We start from the raw sequence: 18,549 nt of genomic DNA on the forward strand, positions 1-18,549 counted from the left end.
ATTTTTTTACTATTATTTTATTAATATATTATTTAGGACTACGAGTTCTTGGTTTAAGTGATTCAATACTATCATGAGATAATGAGTCTTTAACTGAGTCAGTTTCTTCGACTTTTTGTGTCGGTTGCATGTCACTGTCAAGAGATTTAAGATTACGTTCATCAGCCGTCATATTTATTATTGGTTTGAGTTCATAATTCTCTTGTAGACGAGGCGATGAATTATTTTCTCTATATCTAACACGAATTTTACGCTTCGTCGATTGTATGTCTTGTGAACTAGCTGCTTCACTATAGCCATGTTTTTCAATGATATAATCTTCTACACTCTGCATCGCTCGTGAATTTTTATGTTGATTAATATATTGTTTGTGTTTTATTTTTTTTTCATTATCATGAGGGAGAGACTCTGTAATATCCATATTCTCGTAATCTATTAATAGATCGCTATCTTCAACTTTCAAAACTGTTTTGGATGAGTCACTCAAGCTGTCATCCATTGCTTGAGGTAATAATTCTTCTGATTTAGGTTTAGCAACATTACTAAAAGAACTTTCGTGTGATATTTTGTCAGCGTATAATTTTTCTACTGTTTCTGATCTGTGAATGTTACTAGGGCCTGGAGGAGTATCAAATTTATCAGAAATTTCATTTCTTGTAGATTTATCTTGCGTTGAAGTAGATAGAAATGAAGATTTTTCTGAAGAAACTAAAGGTAAAGGTAAGGTAGGAGGATTAGAAGGCGAATCATCTTTTTTCATTGAATTAACGACATTCTTGCTTCCATCCGGTCTATCATCACCATTAAAACCATCATCAACAGAGCCTTCAGTTTTCAGAAACTTGTATATATTATCTTTACTTCTAGGAAAATGTTTTAAAAGATCTTCCCAGTCTCTGCGACATAGGGTAAGAATTTGTGACTGAATAGCCGTTTTATACGATCGCAAATACGGCGTATCGTAGATTAGACCTTGTATCTGGAGAAACCAAACACATTACCTTAGTAAATTTATACCATTACTATTTATATATATTATAAATAGTGTAAAAAAGTATTTTGTGTTCACTAAATTTGTGAGAAATGATTTAAATATGGACATTATATTAATAATTTGAAATAAATTAAGTTATAGAGAGCTTTATCGCCACTAAACCAAAACTAGACTATTAATACAATTTAACCATGGAACTCTTACGATGGAGAATATTTGTATTACATTGTAAACAAAATTATACAACGTGTAACCTCTCCGAAAGATTCTCCTTCGTGAAATAATTTAGTTTTATTTGACCCAGTAGATATTTCCGTCACACGTCCTGAGTGTATAAAATACATTGAATCGGTAATCTCGCTGTTTTTAACAACATACATATCTGGAAAAAAATAAAAAAGTTTATTATTTAAATAAGTTAAATATTAAAACGGCAGTTTGATTTACATGAATGGGACGATTTTATTAAATATTTATTTATAGCCTTTTCCAATTATAGGTGTAGATATAAACAAACCATACACTTATAAATTCCAGCCAATAGCTAAATTATGCACTATAAACAATTATATCTTTATTAATAGTACACTATTTCAATAGACTACTTATATCAAGTTTAATATTATTTCCAAATTTCCGATAGCGACTTCGCTGATATTCAAAATGATCTCAGCCAATGATATCGCGTAAATTCAATGTCAATGTCAAAGTTGTTTATTTATCTTTACTCTTCCTGTGGTTTGAAAAGGCTATAGATATAATTTATAAGATAAGATAAGCAAGTTTATCGCCTGATAACTTTTTTAGTCCATTATAACTGCGTTCTATGATTTTAGGGATGTATTCATTCATATTTATAACTAGCAAACTTGGTTACGTGTGGAACGCAGTAAGTATTTTTTACGGTATTGTGATTGCTATTTATTGAGTTTTGTAGGACATTAGGACTCGGAATCGCTTTTGTCGGCAGTTTGAAAAGACTTAATAATCTGCATTGGGTGCTAACAAAATAATCTCTGGAAATCATATTGGATCGTGAATTTACCAGCATATATTCAAGCTTTTTCATGAAAATAAATACTAAACTTTTATCATTTCCTTTCTTTTTGAACTCGGCTACAAATAACAACATATAATACGGTTTTATCTTAAATAATTTAGTCTCGTTATGTTATAACAATGTATAGTAAGGCCACAGAAGACATTATTATTTATTTATTTTGATGGAGTCACCTTCATTATACGTGTATAATTGAAGCAACCCGACCAGTTGCCGTAGAAATGCGGGCTCGCAGCCTTTGAATATTTGATGCTGAAAGGGAGGAAATCATTTCATTATACGCGTCATTATAAAACTATATGATTGACAGAAACAATCTTCATCACCAGAACATCAGGTTACGCAGAATAACTCAGTTTATTCTATCGAAGCTGCATTGCGTATAGGTGGATATAATTAGACAAAAAAATTAATTTGCAATATGCAGGTTACCTCATGTTTTTATTTTTACAACATAGTTCAAGGTACATTGCGAAATAAATTATTAATGTATTTCTAGAATATTATATCTAGATTAGAATTATTCTAAATATACAAAAGAGAAGGCTGAGCTGACTGGAAAGGTCTATCATCCTATCATCATTGTACCATCCAAAAAGTGAAATTTTAGGTATAAGTTAAAGTATATTAACATCTTATATTTCATGGTTGAAGTCAAATTGACAGTTAATCATAAAAATCTATAATTATGCTAATGTCTATGAACTGTGGCTTAGCTACTAAGGAAAAATTTTGACACTATCTGTAGGGTCAAAATTTTTCGTATTTATCCTCTTTGCTCGTCTATATTAAACTGAAAAAAAATGAGTTGGGTAAAGAGGAACTACATGTTTAAATAAAGATCAAATGGGTCATGAATAAAAAATGATTGCTATAGATGATATGCTCAGGTTAACGATTAGGTATCCACAGATTTTCTTACATCGTTAAGATGATACAAGTAGGCAGCAGACATAACTTTCAGCTTGAAACAATACGGAGCTGTCTTTAAAAAATGTGGAACTTGCAAGCCGCGAGAATCTCGCCAGAGATGGAGCGAGTATTTGTTCACCAAAGACACCAAGTTTTTGGACACACGATTATTCTTAAGAAACTCCTATAAATGTTTTATTTATTACTCATCATATAAAGTTTTTTTTTTTTTTGTTAGCAGCAAGTAAACTAATGTCAAAGTCTTTTCCATCCAACTAGTGCATTTATTCAGTGCAATTATAAATATTCACAATTTAAATTTGTAATAAAATAATATAAAATGTGAAGTTGTCTATTTCAAGCAACTTGGCACTTAATTAGCGAGCAACTTCATGTACTTTTTAGGTCATCTTGTGTATGTGCGTCAAAGTTTTTTTTTTTTTAAAACACGCCAATTGACTTGTTAACTCAAAATTAGTTGTGACAAAACTGAACGGAAATCGTTCTAACAAGGGAATAATAACCATAAAAAAAGGTTTTCTTTTTACAAAAATCTATATTTTATAAATACTTGGAAATATTGAATTGAATATTTTCCAATCACAAAAATAAATTTCCATCTCTGTGCTAAAACTTTAAGATTGGAAAATGTCCAGAGAGTTAGCTGACATCCCTAATGTTATTAAACATTGTTTAGATGTCATCCCTAATATTCATTAATATATAAATAACTTTAACGCGGCCGAATATCCATGTTACGATTATCCTAACGCAAATAAATCCTCATTCATTAACCCCTCTCCGATGATTGATCTCTTTGATACGGACCGCAATCTTCAAACGTTACTCATATTGACTTTTGAGATGAAACGCGTATTGTGTCTCACTACAAATGAAACTATTTTAAACATTATTATAATTTATGTTTTCACCATCACCAAATGAAAAAAGTCGAAGACGAATAGATTGACATGACAAACTGCTCGGGTTCTGATTAAAGAGAATCTGGCGTGATCGAGTCGTAGAAGATACTTTTAATGAAAATAAAAAATAAAAAAATCAGCAGTTTCGAAATAAGTATTTCGATGCTAATATAATTCCAATAAATAATTTAATTCTAAGGTAAAAGTAGAATATTGTATTCGATAGTGTTATTGTAAGAACTGGAACATGCTGTTCATATTGAAGTATAATTAGACAATGCATTACATATACGACTTATTCGCTTTGATCTCTTTATCTCGAATAAAACGGGCGCTCCACTCCACGATAGTCTGAACCCACTTGGCAGTGGCACAGATTTCAGGCAAACAATTAATTTTACACTCAATTGTATCAACTTCGTCCACGCCTGTCGAGGTGCTAATAGGCCGTATCAACTTGTCAACGTGCTCAGCGATAATTTCAGCAATCCCAAGCACGCCTGATTTGCTTCAAACACGAATCATTTATTTATTTTTACATTTTTACTTGGATTGTTTGTTATGAATAAGTTTAGCGTATATTGTATCATTTATTACATATGTTTATAGACGTTCATTGGTTCAAATCCGGGAGAAATCTAATAGTCTGACTAAGATTATAAATGCGAAAGATTGGATGGATGGCTGAACAGATCTAATTGAAATTTGTCGCCGAGATAGATTATAGTCTGAAATATCACATAGGGTATTTTTTGCCTATATCCACAAAACAACACGAACTACCAACAGTCGTGGAAACTAATTTTTATACACCTATGTACTCGTACTTTATAATGTAACGTGTAGTTCAAAACAATACAAAAGGTTTTAGGTACAAAGGCTACTGTACTTTTATTTTACCTGTAGTTCCAAATAACTTGAATAGAAATTAAACGATCGGAATGACTGATACTGTATTATGTTGGAGAGTTCGCCGACGTACACCATGAACATCATCGTTGATATCAGCTGCAGTATTGATACGAACACCACCTGTTAAGCATTACAATATTAAATCCCAATAGCCAGAAAATTACCTATTTAATAAAATAACTGCCACATATTCCACGTCGGATTATACCTCTGATTGCTTCTTGGGCAGTATGTCTCCAACTCCATTTTGTGTGAAGGTCGTCAGGACGAAGTACAGTGAACATATATAGTAGCTGTGGCACCAAGGCTTACCCATATCTAGAAGAATTATAAATACAGGTATCAATGTTTTATATAATTTTAGTTTAAGAACAAACTGATTTCAAATCGAAGGGGGTTAAACATAAAGAAACCTTAAATTTACGTATTCCATTCCATTTGATATAATATTCACTACAAACAGGTCTTACTTAACATATCCTCATTTATAATACAACACTATTCCAAGAAATATCCACTTCAAAGATCTATGGGCTATGGCTTAGCCATTTTTTATTGGAAGTTACGATAACAGCTTCGTCAATAACATGATAAATGTTGTCTATTTGTCTCTACTTCTCTTGTGGTTGGAATAGGCTATAGTTTTAATATCACGGTAACATGCGGAAGCAATCCTGTGGCTTCCGCTGAAAAGACGAAGAGCACCCACTTCACGTGGGGGACACGAGTAATTCGTTTGACCAGCGGAAAAAAAAAACAGGCTATAACTATGTACGTATCTCTTCGAGTTTAATAGATTTCGACACCACTTGAGCAACTACGGTCAAAGTTGGCAGACATATGTATTTTTTCAAGAAGGTTTTTATGATATATACTTTGTTGTAAATCTTTACTAGAGGAATCTCAAGCACAACGTATATACTGTTTAGCCGATCTTAACAATTAGTTTAAAAAAACATAAAATATGTACATACACATACATACATATAACGCATCTGATTCAAAACACTTTTACATCTAACATGCATACCGAATTGGACACGCAATATTTTTATGAAACTCTTCGTAATAATATGAATAAAGTTATAACCATTATAAATCCACGAGGATTTCGGAGCCGTCTCCTCCTCCAGCACTCCGATGAAGTGCCAGAGGCAGGCGGCGATATGGACGAATATGGTGAACCAAATCAAAACCGTTAGAGCGGTAGATATCGTCAAGTTGATAGATATTCGCCGATGATGACGATTCAAACATTTATACACGGTCACCTTAAATAACAATTAAACTGTAGTAATATAATATACGAAATGGTATAATTCTGGAATACCTTAAAATATTGTAATTTTCAATACCCGGATCATAGATCATTACGATTTGTCCATTTCTTTTTCCAAACCAATTGGAAGCATAGCCGCAAATACGCTAATCATATCAATTTTATGTAAAAAGTCATAACGATAATTTCGATATTTATGCAAATAAATGACAATGCCGGATAGTGTCTCACCGAATTCGTTCGTGTCATTTAATAATAAAATAGTGATTCTGTCAAAGCTTCATATAAAAAAATACAAAAAAAATATTTGACACCTGATTCAGTTCCCATTTTTAGAGCAAAGTAATCAGATATTTGGTACACATAACTGCGCACGGTAAGCTAATCATAAAACATAATATTATAAAACGAAACTTGGTATTCACTTTTGTTCCCTCACTATAATTTTAATTATTGTTTTATAATCTGTAATGTATATTCCTTATGTATTATATAACACTGGTTCACTTAGTCTTTAAACCAGAATACAAGAATGCTAATATTTAATTTCTTTCTAAATTTTCAGTTTAAGTCCGAATGATCATTGGTCGGTGGCAGCGTTCAATTTAAAGATAAATTTAATTTGTGAAACTGTGAAAGTTAGCTTCTTACATAATAATATTATATTAAAACCTTTTCGGAAGCGCACTACATCTTCTGGTATATGTTTTATATCGTATATTGTTTTAGTAGTTTTTTCGGCATTACAAACAAAAGTCTCTTCATGTGTTATTAAGATGTGTTTATATATATGTGATACTTACGATTCTGAATAATCTATTTAACCTTAGGCAAGAAAATGCCATCATAGTGTTATTTTTGTTGAACAAACTAAGAATTTCAAACGGTATGAATGAGATCACATCAAACTTAAATTCCGCTTTGTAATATCTAAAAAGTCAAAGTCAATACTTAGAAAATATAAATAATATATAAGTATACTTGTGCCATTTCTATTGTGAGTGCATCTACGCACACTATGTGCAGTATTTTTTTGACGTCGATAGAGAAATGGAGCTAATAAAAAGATTCAAAAAATTTTGTCCATAGACAAAAGTTTTAGAAACCTATTGGATCATAAATCAAGCTTCAAAAATTATTTAATGAAAATCACACTCAAATATTTTGAAGAAATCTTTATAAATTAAGTTATGAATGCACCCACTTAAAGCGACATATGAAATCGTTACAACGACATGACGTAGTTCTTTGCATTCTATGTACCGTTGTATCGTCGTTGTTTTAGTATAACTATTAAGCAATTGTCTTGTTTAACTACTACTTATTAGTAGTTAAACAAGACAATTGCTAAACAAGACTAAATACTGATTAGTACTGCAGAGTTCTCATTTGTATATTGTAATATGCCTTCTCTAACATAGCCTTCTGGTGATCTGTCAAACATTGTGTATACTAATCAAAGACAAGAAGATTTAGCCATAGATGATAATACTACTTTTTACTCAATGATATTATTATACGATTTGCGATTGTTAAATCGTAACGTGCCACATAAATCATAACAGGCTACATTGCACCAAAATAACTGAGACAGTTCACTCAGCATGGCTTAAACGACATCGTAATGTGTTTACGTGCGATAGCTCTCAAAAAAGTAAAAGCTATAAAGCAAAAAAACTACAAAAAAAAAAAACAACATTCTTTTAAATACGATCGGCATTTGGCGGCCATTTTGAAGAAGTATATAAAATTTAGTTTACTATACGATCTATATGCAAGAACGATACAATGTTAACTGTGGAAAGAACTGTTCAAAGCCTTAAGCTCTTACTTCACTCGATTCTTCATCAAATTATTTAACACATCATCGTCATCGATTTCAACTAATCTCGGCAAATAATATTGAATAAAAAACTTCCATAAGAAGCAAAAATCGAATAAATAAAGAGCTGAGATCAACAAGGGCCTGTTATCTTGGAAGCCCGCGTTATAAACATCGGCATAGATACAAAACAACGAAACAATGATCAAGTAGATCCTCATGATGTACTGTCTAATATTTAAGTATCTGAAAAATCTCTGCTCGCGTATAATGGTCGAGATAGTCGCACTGTGATCTTTTGTAAGGATTGGTATATTGGTTCCAATACCAGCTATATAGTTCTGAAACATTGACATAAATTACACTTAAATACTTATATATAAATACAAGTTTTAATTCATTTATTATCAGGTATCACATAACGAATTGTCACTCAGAAAGTCTTTTTGTTTAAATATAATTTTATTTATCACCTTGCGCTTAGGCTGATAGAATGAAGAATGAAATGAGTGGTTCCGTCCTTGAATGGGGAATTTCGGATTGTTAAATAAATGAAATATAAGAGGTAAAACCAAAATCACTTCATGTTTAATGCACAGAAGTGACACGTGTAAACTTTGAATTATAAAATCACAATTAAAGCTCGATATTACTGAATTCTGCAGTAATGAATATAAACCAGAACTCCATGCACTGGCAACACTGTGTCTATGATCTCGAAATGATTTAAACCTACCATTTAAATTTAAAATATAAAACATACTCTTATAGTTATAGTTAATAAAGTTTAAGAAAAAGAAAATTATTTAAATAATTAATTAAAACCTAACCTCGTTCGTCGGACGATAATAATTTAAAAGTTCAAAAACAGCTGGATAATCTTTGATGATATTGAAGAATCCTTGCGAGTTTATTTGCAACAAGTGTACTTGGTTGTTCGTGGTTATAGACACTGGACATCGTATCGTATCTCCGTGCAAATTACCAAACATACTACTCAAAAAGAAAAATAAAAAAAATACTTAGATATCAATTTAAGAAACTTTATTTAAGAGAAGAGAGCAAACAGACAGTAAAAAATGCCAAGCCCAGTTATAAATTTATATTTATAAATGGGCTTGGCATTTTTAATATATTAATATCTGGATCTTGGCAATTAATATCTGGATTATTCCAGATATTAAATTAAGTGCAGTAATGGCTCGTAAATATTGCACTGCTGGCCAAAAGCATCTAATCTTTTAGTTAGCTTAAGGTGGGCCCAGACTTGTTTATAATGCATTCTAAAATGTGGTGCGAATACTGTGGACGGAACAAACTCATCGCAAATATGCATCGCGAATCTTGTATTTGTGTCATGAAGTTCTTACCGGATATTTACAAATAGACGCAGAACAACTGTCCGTAGATTGTTATAAAATATATATATTTTTAATTTCGTTGATACTAGTTTCGTTGATTCGTAGATTTCTAGTTCTCTCTTTTTATTTAATACCTAGTGGGTAACCGCAAGTCATCTAAATAAACATAATGTCTTTTTTTCTTTCTTTGCCGATTAGTAAAGAAAGAAAATGTTTTGTTATGTTATCAATGGACGCGAATTTGTCCATGGAGGGTTATGATAAAATGATTAATTTTTTGAATTCCGTTGGTCCTTCCCCCCTTCTTTTATAGAATACTATTAGTAAATAATACTATAATTCGTAGTCCAACCTTCCCTTTCCAAGTGTGATCGAAATATCAATATCCCTAGCATCATTTAATTCCACACTTCCTTTATCAACAATGTAAATATCGGGAATAACATCATCGACGTCTATGATTGTTGTGTCTTTCGTGAAATAGAAGCTACGAACTGCACGTCCAATTGTACGGAGGAGAGATACATCGCTCTGGTTAAGAATTGGGCACTGTAACATATGTATATTAAAACAATATAATAGTTAGTTTAGAACTTATTCCACTACGTTCCCTCTTACATGTTGGTAGATAGTCATATGGCAGAATTTCATTCGAAACATGCACTTTCTCTCACGATATTTACCCCCACGTCGAGCAGGAAATAGGTTATAAATTATAAGCATACAAGGAACTATTAACTATATACAAAATGATATATTATCTTTGTATGTATTATAATATACAAATAAAGCACATGAGAACATGCACGAGATTGAAACCTCAATCTTTACATTATATTCATGTGTTCAAGTCCTGGGCCATTTTAGCTCTGAGAGCTATTGAATAAGAAGAGAATCGACTCATAGTATACGAGCGTGAAATCTTAGAAAGTGATAAGCGACATTGTCTACAGTCATTTCAAAATTTGTGGATACCGTGCGTCATCAACGTGAACACAAATGAGATACGAACCTTATTCTTACATAATCTCACTGCTGATATTATTATGGAATCGTATTTAACGCATATTCGAGTTAGTAACAGCGTAGTTAAGTAGTATAACTTACTTGGCTAAACGTTGCTCCGTATATATGTAATATGGCATCAGTTCGTAAGGTGATTTGTTCACACAATTTTAACACATTCCTGTAATCCAGGCCTCCCATTTTGTCCCAATTATATTCGTAATAATCCAGTACTTGCCTAAAATATGTTTAGGACTATGTAATATTGTCTTTACAAAAAAAAAACGTTCCCCAGTGGTATGTGTGAAATGGTCGCTTAGGGTGCCAAGGGCCAAAGTACGACCATAATCATCATAAAAATTTTTGGAAAACCTATATCCAATATATTAGATTGCATGTTTCGAACATATTTTTCTACTTATATTGCCTAAAAAAAATGTATTATATTATATATATTATACATATTTATTTATTATTATTACATATTTATTATTATTGTTATTACATATTTATTATGTATTATATTATATATTATACATATTTATTTATTATACTGTATATACTGGACTGTTTGATCTTTGTCTATTTACAAATAAACTTAGTTTTATAAATGTATAATATTCAAAAGTTCTACATACTTTTGCAGTTGAGAGTCGAGATTCTCCCTGTTCATAAACACCCTTATATCTTTGATGTGCTCTTGAAATGAAGCTAATGCCTTATTAACGTTTGCTCGAATACTAATTATTCGCACAGAGAAATACGTTGTGATAAGTGCTCCTAAAATTAAGCATTTAATCTGTATTTGCTAATTAAATCTAAATGTAATAACAAAAAAAAAAATTCAGAGTAAAAAGCTGCTATTGTTATTGTTATTTAAACAAGTTCTAGTTATTTATAGAGGAATACTCGATATGTTTAGGAAGACTACGGTTCCGATTTTAAAGGACGCGTCGAAATCACGTCGAGAACCCCTCGCATATTGACATAACCCTTATGCTTCATTTAGTAATACAAAAAATCTAGTTTCGTCTTCGTCCTGACCGAGTTCGGCCATGGAAGCAAATTTTAAGGTAGGTAGCCAACTATATATAAAGTATACTTTGTAAACCGTGGTGCACTTTTATTCCTACGTTCTTATCCGATGAGACTGCAAATCTGATACAATCAGAATATGTTCAGGCGCAGTATCAACGACTTTATGCACTTTACGGGACTTTTCTAGAACGGGAGAATAGAAACTTGCAACTTGGAGACCAGAATACCGGGCTGTTACTAATAATCTTCCGACTCTAAAACCCAATACCTGCCTATTCTCTCTGATATCTATTGGCTAGATATAAGGACGAAGATCCCGACAACGTACAACTTTTCTATAAAAATACATTATTTATTATAGTAGTAATTCTTGATTGTCTCACCTAAAGTTGTACCCGTAATTAGCACTCGCATAATATTGAAGTTGGACGGCTTAAAGCTACTATATCCTGTCGTAGTGGTTTCGTAGACGACCCAAAAATAGGAACCAAGGTGAAGATTCCAAGGTGATTCAGTCAGATTGAAACGAACTAGCACAGAACGATTGGCTGGGTCAGTGCATAATCATTTGTAAAACGGTTATATACTACTAAATAAATAAGTACGTTTAAAATATGAAAGCACGCAAGACATATTTATGCAAATAAAAATGATGTAAAGCAACGGAACAAAAAGATTTTGTTTCGTACTCTTGTTTAAAATGTCTCATTGAGATACTAGGCTACCTGACAACTGCAAGTTATCAGGTCTCGAACACCACTGGTTTGTCTGGTTAATAACATCTGGTTAATAGTATACAGACAAAAAAAGTTAAAGTCCTTAATAAGAGACAAGAGACTGGAGGCAAGCAGTTTCATCTCTACACAGTCCAGAACAAAGTGGCTTTCCGCCATCTGTATGGTCAGGTCTTTCAAAACAACGCGACGGATTTTAATGTAAAAAGTAGTAAAATTGTCTGTCTAAATCTCATTGTCTTAGTATATATAACATTTTACAGTTCGCCAGTAGGTTATGTTAGAGGATATTCTAAGCCGAGGACCTCTGCTGTAATAATAATAATATATTGATATATTGTGTAAACAGCAACTGAACAAGATCAAGAACTCAAAAGTGATAATTATACAGAAGGTTTTTATGAATAATACATGCATTGTAGACAAAAGCCGAGAATTTTGATGTGTGATAGCTTATTAAATACAATAAACTAATTTTATTTATAAAAATCAAAACAAACCGCATATATTTTATCAATAAATTATACTTACACGTGGAATTAAAAAGTTGTATCCAAGAACCGCCTTTATCATCGTGAGGTACGATAAACCAAGAACTACTTTCAATTGTGTAGAATATGTTAGCAGAGGAGTACACCACAAAGCAAGTCAATACATTCAGTAATGCTAAGAACAACGGGATAGCTTTAATACTGAAATTAAACCCAAGATAAATAAAATTACTAATACACATTACTGATCTCACTACATATATTTTTGTAGATAGTCAAATCGGCTATCGGGATTGTGAGTGATCACCACCACTAATAAACACTACTGATTCCACTGTCAGAAAAAAATTAACATTCATCATCATAACAGACTGGTGTATGCTAAGCGCTGGCGTCCCGCAAGGTGACGTGTTGTCTCCTTTATTATTTTCTATATTCATTTCCTCTATCACTAATCACATTTCTTCTCTCTACCACTTGTACGCAGATGATCTCCAAATATATTCACAGACTCAATTTAGCGGGCTCTCGGACACCATTGATTTAATAAATAAAGATTTGATGCACATAAGTCAATGGAGTAAATCTTATGGTCTGAGAGTCAATCCCACAAAAACAAAGGTGATTATCATTGGTAGCCCGAGACTTATTTCACGGATTGACTGGAAACAATTACCACCTGTCCTTTTTGATGGCGTCTGCATACCAATCTGTGAAACAGCAAAAAATCTCGGTGTTATCTTTGATAGGCACCTTTCTTGGGCACCTCAAATAAATGAGGTTAGTAAAAAAATATTCACTTCCATTGGCTCACTGAGAAGATTGAAAAACTTTCTACCCATTCCAACTAAAGTTACGCTAGCACAATCTCTCCTTCTACCGATTCTTGACTATGCTGACACTTGTTATACTAACTTAAGTGAGGAGCAATTAAATAAACTTGAGCGATTACAAAATCTATGTATACGGTTCATATTTGGTTTACGCAAATATGATCATGTTTCCGAATTTCGCCAAAAACTCAAGTGGCTCCCCATTCGCCTTCGCGGGAATACTCACATTTTATCTCTTCTCTATTCTATTCTTTTTAATCCAGCGACACCCTTCTATCTTAAAGAGCGTTTCACTCTCCTCAGGGAGACTCATAAGCGCGCTCTTCGCTCGAATGAAAATTTAATTCTCTCCATTCCTTCCCACTCTTCTTCTTATTATTCTAAGTCCTTCACTGTTGTAGCTTCTTGACTTTGGAATTCATTACCCTTAGCTATAAGACGCGCACAGTCGTTAGCCGTTTTTAAAAGTATGGTTAAGGACTTTTACTTGTCGCATTAAGCAGTCGTTGTCGTTGTTAATTTTTTGTTCTGTTATATCTCCTTTTTTTATTATATATATTTTATGTATTTATTTATGTAAATATTTCTTATAGTATATATTTATATTATATATATTTATTGTTATCTGTGTATTGTGTTAACATTTTTATATTATGTATGTATTTTATTTTGACTTAAATTAGTGTACCCTTCCCATATATGTAAATACTATGATCCTCTGCCCAAAGATTGCCTGGAAGAGATCGCTGCTGAGCGATAAGGCCGCCTGTTGCACCTCATGCAACTTTTTGTTTCAATATTGTAATTTTTAGTTTTAAGTTTGGGTGCAATAAAGTATAAATAAATAAATAAAAATAAATAAATAAACATTCCTTACATCGCCAATGTGCTACCAATGGTAAAACTATGTCCTTTATGCCTGTAATTCCATTAGGTCAGTCTTCTTTCAAAACCAGAACACAACGATACTAAGTATGGCTGTGTTGTCCCATGTTTAATACCACTTATATATAATTAAACATAAGTACTACATTTTTAAAGGACTATGACTATGAAAGATATGGATCTTAACTAAGATAATATTACTGAAATCCTCACATCAAGTACCACTTTTTAATTTTATAATTTATCGTGTGCCTTCTGATTATTACCTTTGACAGTGACCCTGAGGCCAGTGTAATTAGAAGGTACATAAAATATTTGATCCCAAGGCTTGGCACCTATTAGAATTCTTTTTATAGTGCTATATATCTTTGGACGAAGTTCAAAGCAATTTTGTTCGTCTCGTCAAAATGCACATACAAATAAAAACTTCGTAAGGAAACATGTCTTCGATGATATTCTAGCTCAATTTAATAGCTCTGTAGACTTATCTCTGAGTCGATTTGTTAAACATAAAATGAGACTGTATCAATTAATAGTTCATATACAGACTGTTTATGAATATTGTATTTTAATAAGTAAAATTCTTACACAAGCAAAAGATCTCGGCGTATGAGACCGTTCAGACCAAGCAAGGCACTCGGCATCCTGTACAATTGCAGAACTCGATTTAACATTAGAAATTGTTTCGCTGGCGCTTCTCTATACTTATCCTCTAAAACAGATTATAAAATAAATTGTGTTTCTTAAATAAATACGTTTTTTTAACTTTTTTTTACAAGTAACTTACTGCAACATTCTGTTGTTTACTCGAGAAAGTATTTCTAATGTGGATTTAAAGTATATAACTCTGGATGTGCAACTACACCATTTGGTCTTGAAATATACAAATATCTCGATAATACGAGAGTAAATAATAAGGTTTTGATTGACTTTAATGTATCGTATAGACATATGCATGCCTTCCCAGGTTTTTTTTTTATAAGAGAAATTTATGATTTAATAACTAAGAATGCACGCAAGTGGTACGAAATAATTATGCAAAAAAATACACATGATAGTTATTATAATTTAAATTATATTACGAAATGATTCCTTCCAAGACGTTTCTAGTCGTTCTAAGGGTAAGCACCCAAAGAGGTCCGTCAGAAAAGCCCCTCTGAGATAATGTACTGTGGTACTTGCGGGGTGATACACTAGAATTCCCCTATCGTTGTAATAACCAATCAACATGCGTTGTAATCTGTGAAAAAAGTGAACCCGTTTTATATCCTACAGTCCTTTCTAAATTCGATTCTCTAAAGTTGTACAATCTTGTTCGGGCTTGAAAATTGGGATTCCATATTTAGGTTTTAGGTACCTCTCTTTCATCTGAGTGTTCAAGAATGATCATGCACGGATCTAAGATTTGTTTTATAATTTTTTATGTAAGGTTTTAGGGGTATCATGACCAACTTGTTAATTGCATTGTGCCTTTAACATTGGCTCACTTATCACTTGTAGTAAAACAAAGCAATACATGTAGTTTATGTTAGTCAGTAAAATAATTAATAAATTAATGGAACTCCAGATAAGCGTAAACATAATCTAAAACTAGGATACAAAACTCACATATCAAAATACGCAGAAAAGTCAAGCATCGTAGCAAAGAAGTAAAGCCAGGGCCATTGTATAACCAGGTACGTATAGCCAGGATACACCATAGCAGATAGGATCGCGCAGCATCCTCGAAACCATTCGTGATGGACCACGTAGCGACTGTCTGGCCGGATAGTGAAGCGAGGAAAAATGTACCTTTGACGATGATTCATGATAAAATGTCATACCGTATTATAATTGGTTGCATTAACTAACTCTATAAATCTCCAGGTACATGCGTGATTTGCTTTTCATATATTAAAAATGACAAAAAAACCAAATGATGAAATTCATAAACAATACCAATAAAATCTTAATAAATACTCTCCCTTTAAAACTGTATATTATTTTAAAATTCCTGGTATCTTGCATTATTGATTAAATATTTGACTTAACATAAAAAATAAATTGTTAATGATGATGATTTAAACAGCAGTGCAGTATCATCCATTTTACTTTAAGGAAATAAAATAAAAAAATTAAACATGTAAGGAAAAACATAAACGACAAATCTTAAAAATGTAAACCATAAAAGACAAGAAGAAACATAGGGCTTCATGTACAGGGCTAGCGGCTTTACATACAACTTCTTAAATTCGGACATTACCAATACTTATTAAAAACTAGCCAGAAAAACTATAAGGCAGTTACCTCAAAAATGAAAGTAATCCCAATCGATAAAACGGTTGAAGAAAAGCATTGTCCTGTTCAAACTTCCTCGGCTCACGAAATTTTTCAAAACTTGGCGCCGGTTCTGGAGTCTTGTAGCTCATGAATGATTCTCGACGTATTTGTACACGCGGATATAGCTAAGGAAATATCAATATACCGACATACATATATCGCATTCAATTGTATCAATAATACGACAATTCTTAAGAATTTTATTGTCCTGAAATAGCTTCATACGATAATTGTATTAGAATAACAATATTAACTAAACTATAACTAATTACATAACAATGAGATAAACGCATATTGAACCTCACAGGCTGTTCCTTGACGAAATGTATGGCATCACTTATTTGAGGTATATCGATTACATTTAATAAATATTTTCTTGATATTGAAAATACTTCTACGTATGTCACTGCACGTATTGTGTAAAATGCTGGTAGACCTGTCGATTTATTTGAAATGTGCATGAAAGATAAATAAATACTTATTATCTACTTTAAACCTACAATGATTTGTATAATTTATTTAAATATAGAGAATAACAGAAGAAAAACGCTCGTGAATATTCATATATAAGGGCCATCTCTCTAAATACACGGCGAGTAGTTATATATATTGTTAATTATTCTCTCTATTGATTGAGTTTTTACTTACTTAATAGAGGAAAAAATAGACTGAATCACTTCCTCTCATAGATACCATCAATTTATAAAAACAAAACAATTCTCAAACAGGCACTGCGCCACCAAACATAGCATCTAAGATGTTATGATCCTAGTGCTTATAATTACACGCAGTCACAAAATCTTATCACAACAAGATATGGAACGGTAAAATAAATTATGAATGGAAGCTCAGTCAAACCAACGCCTCTACCTTTAAAACTGCCGTTTTGTAAAATATGTGTACAGATTTTTGGATAAGGCATATTAAAGTAAGTATAATTATTGACTCTACTGTAAGAAGGTACTAGGGCACGAATCGCACTTACGCAAAAGACAAACGAAAACTCCAAAATGACTCCGACCATTCAGTTCACCGACGACTTCTTTGGTATCCGGACTAATGACCTGCACACATAAATATGAGTTAAATATCTCCGAATTTTGGTCAGGCTTGATAAAGGCAAGTATGTAAGTTTAATTCAACTTGTGATAGAAATTGAACTTAATACACAGTCTCGATTTACACATTTTAACATAAAATATAAGATACAATGTTGTTGTGGTTGCACTGTCGTAAGTTAGGAATATTTATGATCACAGACAACCTATCAATATTCCACTGCCTCTTTTTTCTGGATACGATCGAAATAAAATGATGGACCAAGGCCGTTTGTGTGGGATATAGGTACATGTTGCAAACACCATATGCTTTCCTTCAGTGCTGAGCTCGAGATGAACTATACGAATAAGCCCAAACTAAACACGGGAAAACTCAATTGCATTTCTTTGGGTTTAATAATTTAATGAATATCTACGTGTTCTTCCACTGTAGAGTGGCAGTCTGGACTTTATGACCTGTATTTATGACCAGATTAGGTATGTTAAAATTAATCTTACTAAAATATTATCGGAAACAATTACTTATATACTTGATTACTAACCTCGCATATTCCGCGCTTAACGACGTACATCTCGTTGACCATGTCTCCGGTGTTCAATAGAATCTCGTTTGGAGATGTGCAGAACAACTTCGCCTTTGAAGATATATTCTTCAAATCTTCTTTATTAATCAACTAATAATTGACATTCATGTTTAAGTTAAGCAAGTACCGAAAAGTTAAGTCAGCCATGAGTGACTGCGCTTCTATAACTTATTGGACGCTTTCGTCCTTGCCCATAAAATTATAGGTCTTGTTCATGTATACCTTTTATCTCTCCAGTCGTATCTGATTGTCGCCCCACGGGACTATGAGAGTAAGGGCATAGAGAATGGACCTGTGCTTGTGCATACTCTTGTGCACTATAATATATAGTATATAGAT

General features: G+C 32.4%; 1 protein-coding gene across 1 annotated transcript in view; it reads right to left on the bottom strand.

Moving 5' to 3' along the window:
• Window positions 1–28: 28 nt before the first annotated feature.
• Window positions 29–18,549, bottom strand: part of LOC113396668 (uncharacterized) — a 31,173-nt gene continuing 12,652 nt past the window's right edge. Inside the window, exons 20-41 of the mRNA XM_064220493.1 lie at window positions 18,169–18,300; window positions 17,554–17,632; window positions 16,874–17,004; window positions 16,536–16,693; window positions 15,858–16,040; window positions 15,332–15,489; window positions 14,838–14,961; window positions 12,572–12,732; window positions 11,690–11,836; window positions 10,907–11,048; window positions 10,371–10,506; window positions 9,616–9,812; window positions 8,733–8,895; window positions 7,912–8,243; window positions 6,884–7,010; window positions 5,892–6,072; window positions 5,010–5,119; window positions 4,790–4,921; window positions 2,977–3,150; window positions 2,228–2,306; window positions 1,249–1,376; window positions 29–979 (exon numbers count right to left, since the gene is read on the bottom strand). Of these exons, the coding sequence (XP_064076563.1) occupies window positions 29–979; window positions 1,249–1,376; window positions 2,228–2,306; window positions 2,977–3,150; window positions 4,790–4,921; window positions 5,010–5,119; window positions 5,892–6,072; window positions 6,884–7,010; window positions 7,912–8,243; window positions 8,733–8,895; window positions 9,616–9,812; window positions 10,371–10,506; window positions 10,907–11,048; window positions 11,690–11,836; window positions 12,572–12,732; window positions 14,838–14,961; window positions 15,332–15,489; window positions 15,858–16,040; window positions 16,536–16,693; window positions 16,874–17,004; window positions 17,554–17,632; window positions 18,169–18,300 (4,125 nt within the window). The remainder of the gene's footprint in view (window positions 980–1,248; window positions 1,377–2,227; window positions 2,307–2,976; window positions 3,151–4,789; window positions 4,922–5,009; window positions 5,120–5,891; window positions 6,073–6,883; window positions 7,011–7,911; window positions 8,244–8,732; window positions 8,896–9,615; window positions 9,813–10,370; window positions 10,507–10,906; window positions 11,049–11,689; window positions 11,837–12,571; window positions 12,733–14,837; window positions 14,962–15,331; window positions 15,490–15,857; window positions 16,041–16,535; window positions 16,694–16,873; window positions 17,005–17,553; window positions 17,633–18,168; window positions 18,301–18,549) is intronic.

This window comes from Vanessa tameamea, chromosome 4 (assembly GCF_037043105.1).
Source record: "Vanessa tameamea isolate UH-Manoa-2023 chromosome 4, ilVanTame1 primary haplotype, whole genome shotgun sequence".
Taxonomy (NCBI): domain Eukaryota; kingdom Metazoa; phylum Arthropoda; class Insecta; order Lepidoptera; family Nymphalidae; genus Vanessa; species Vanessa tameamea.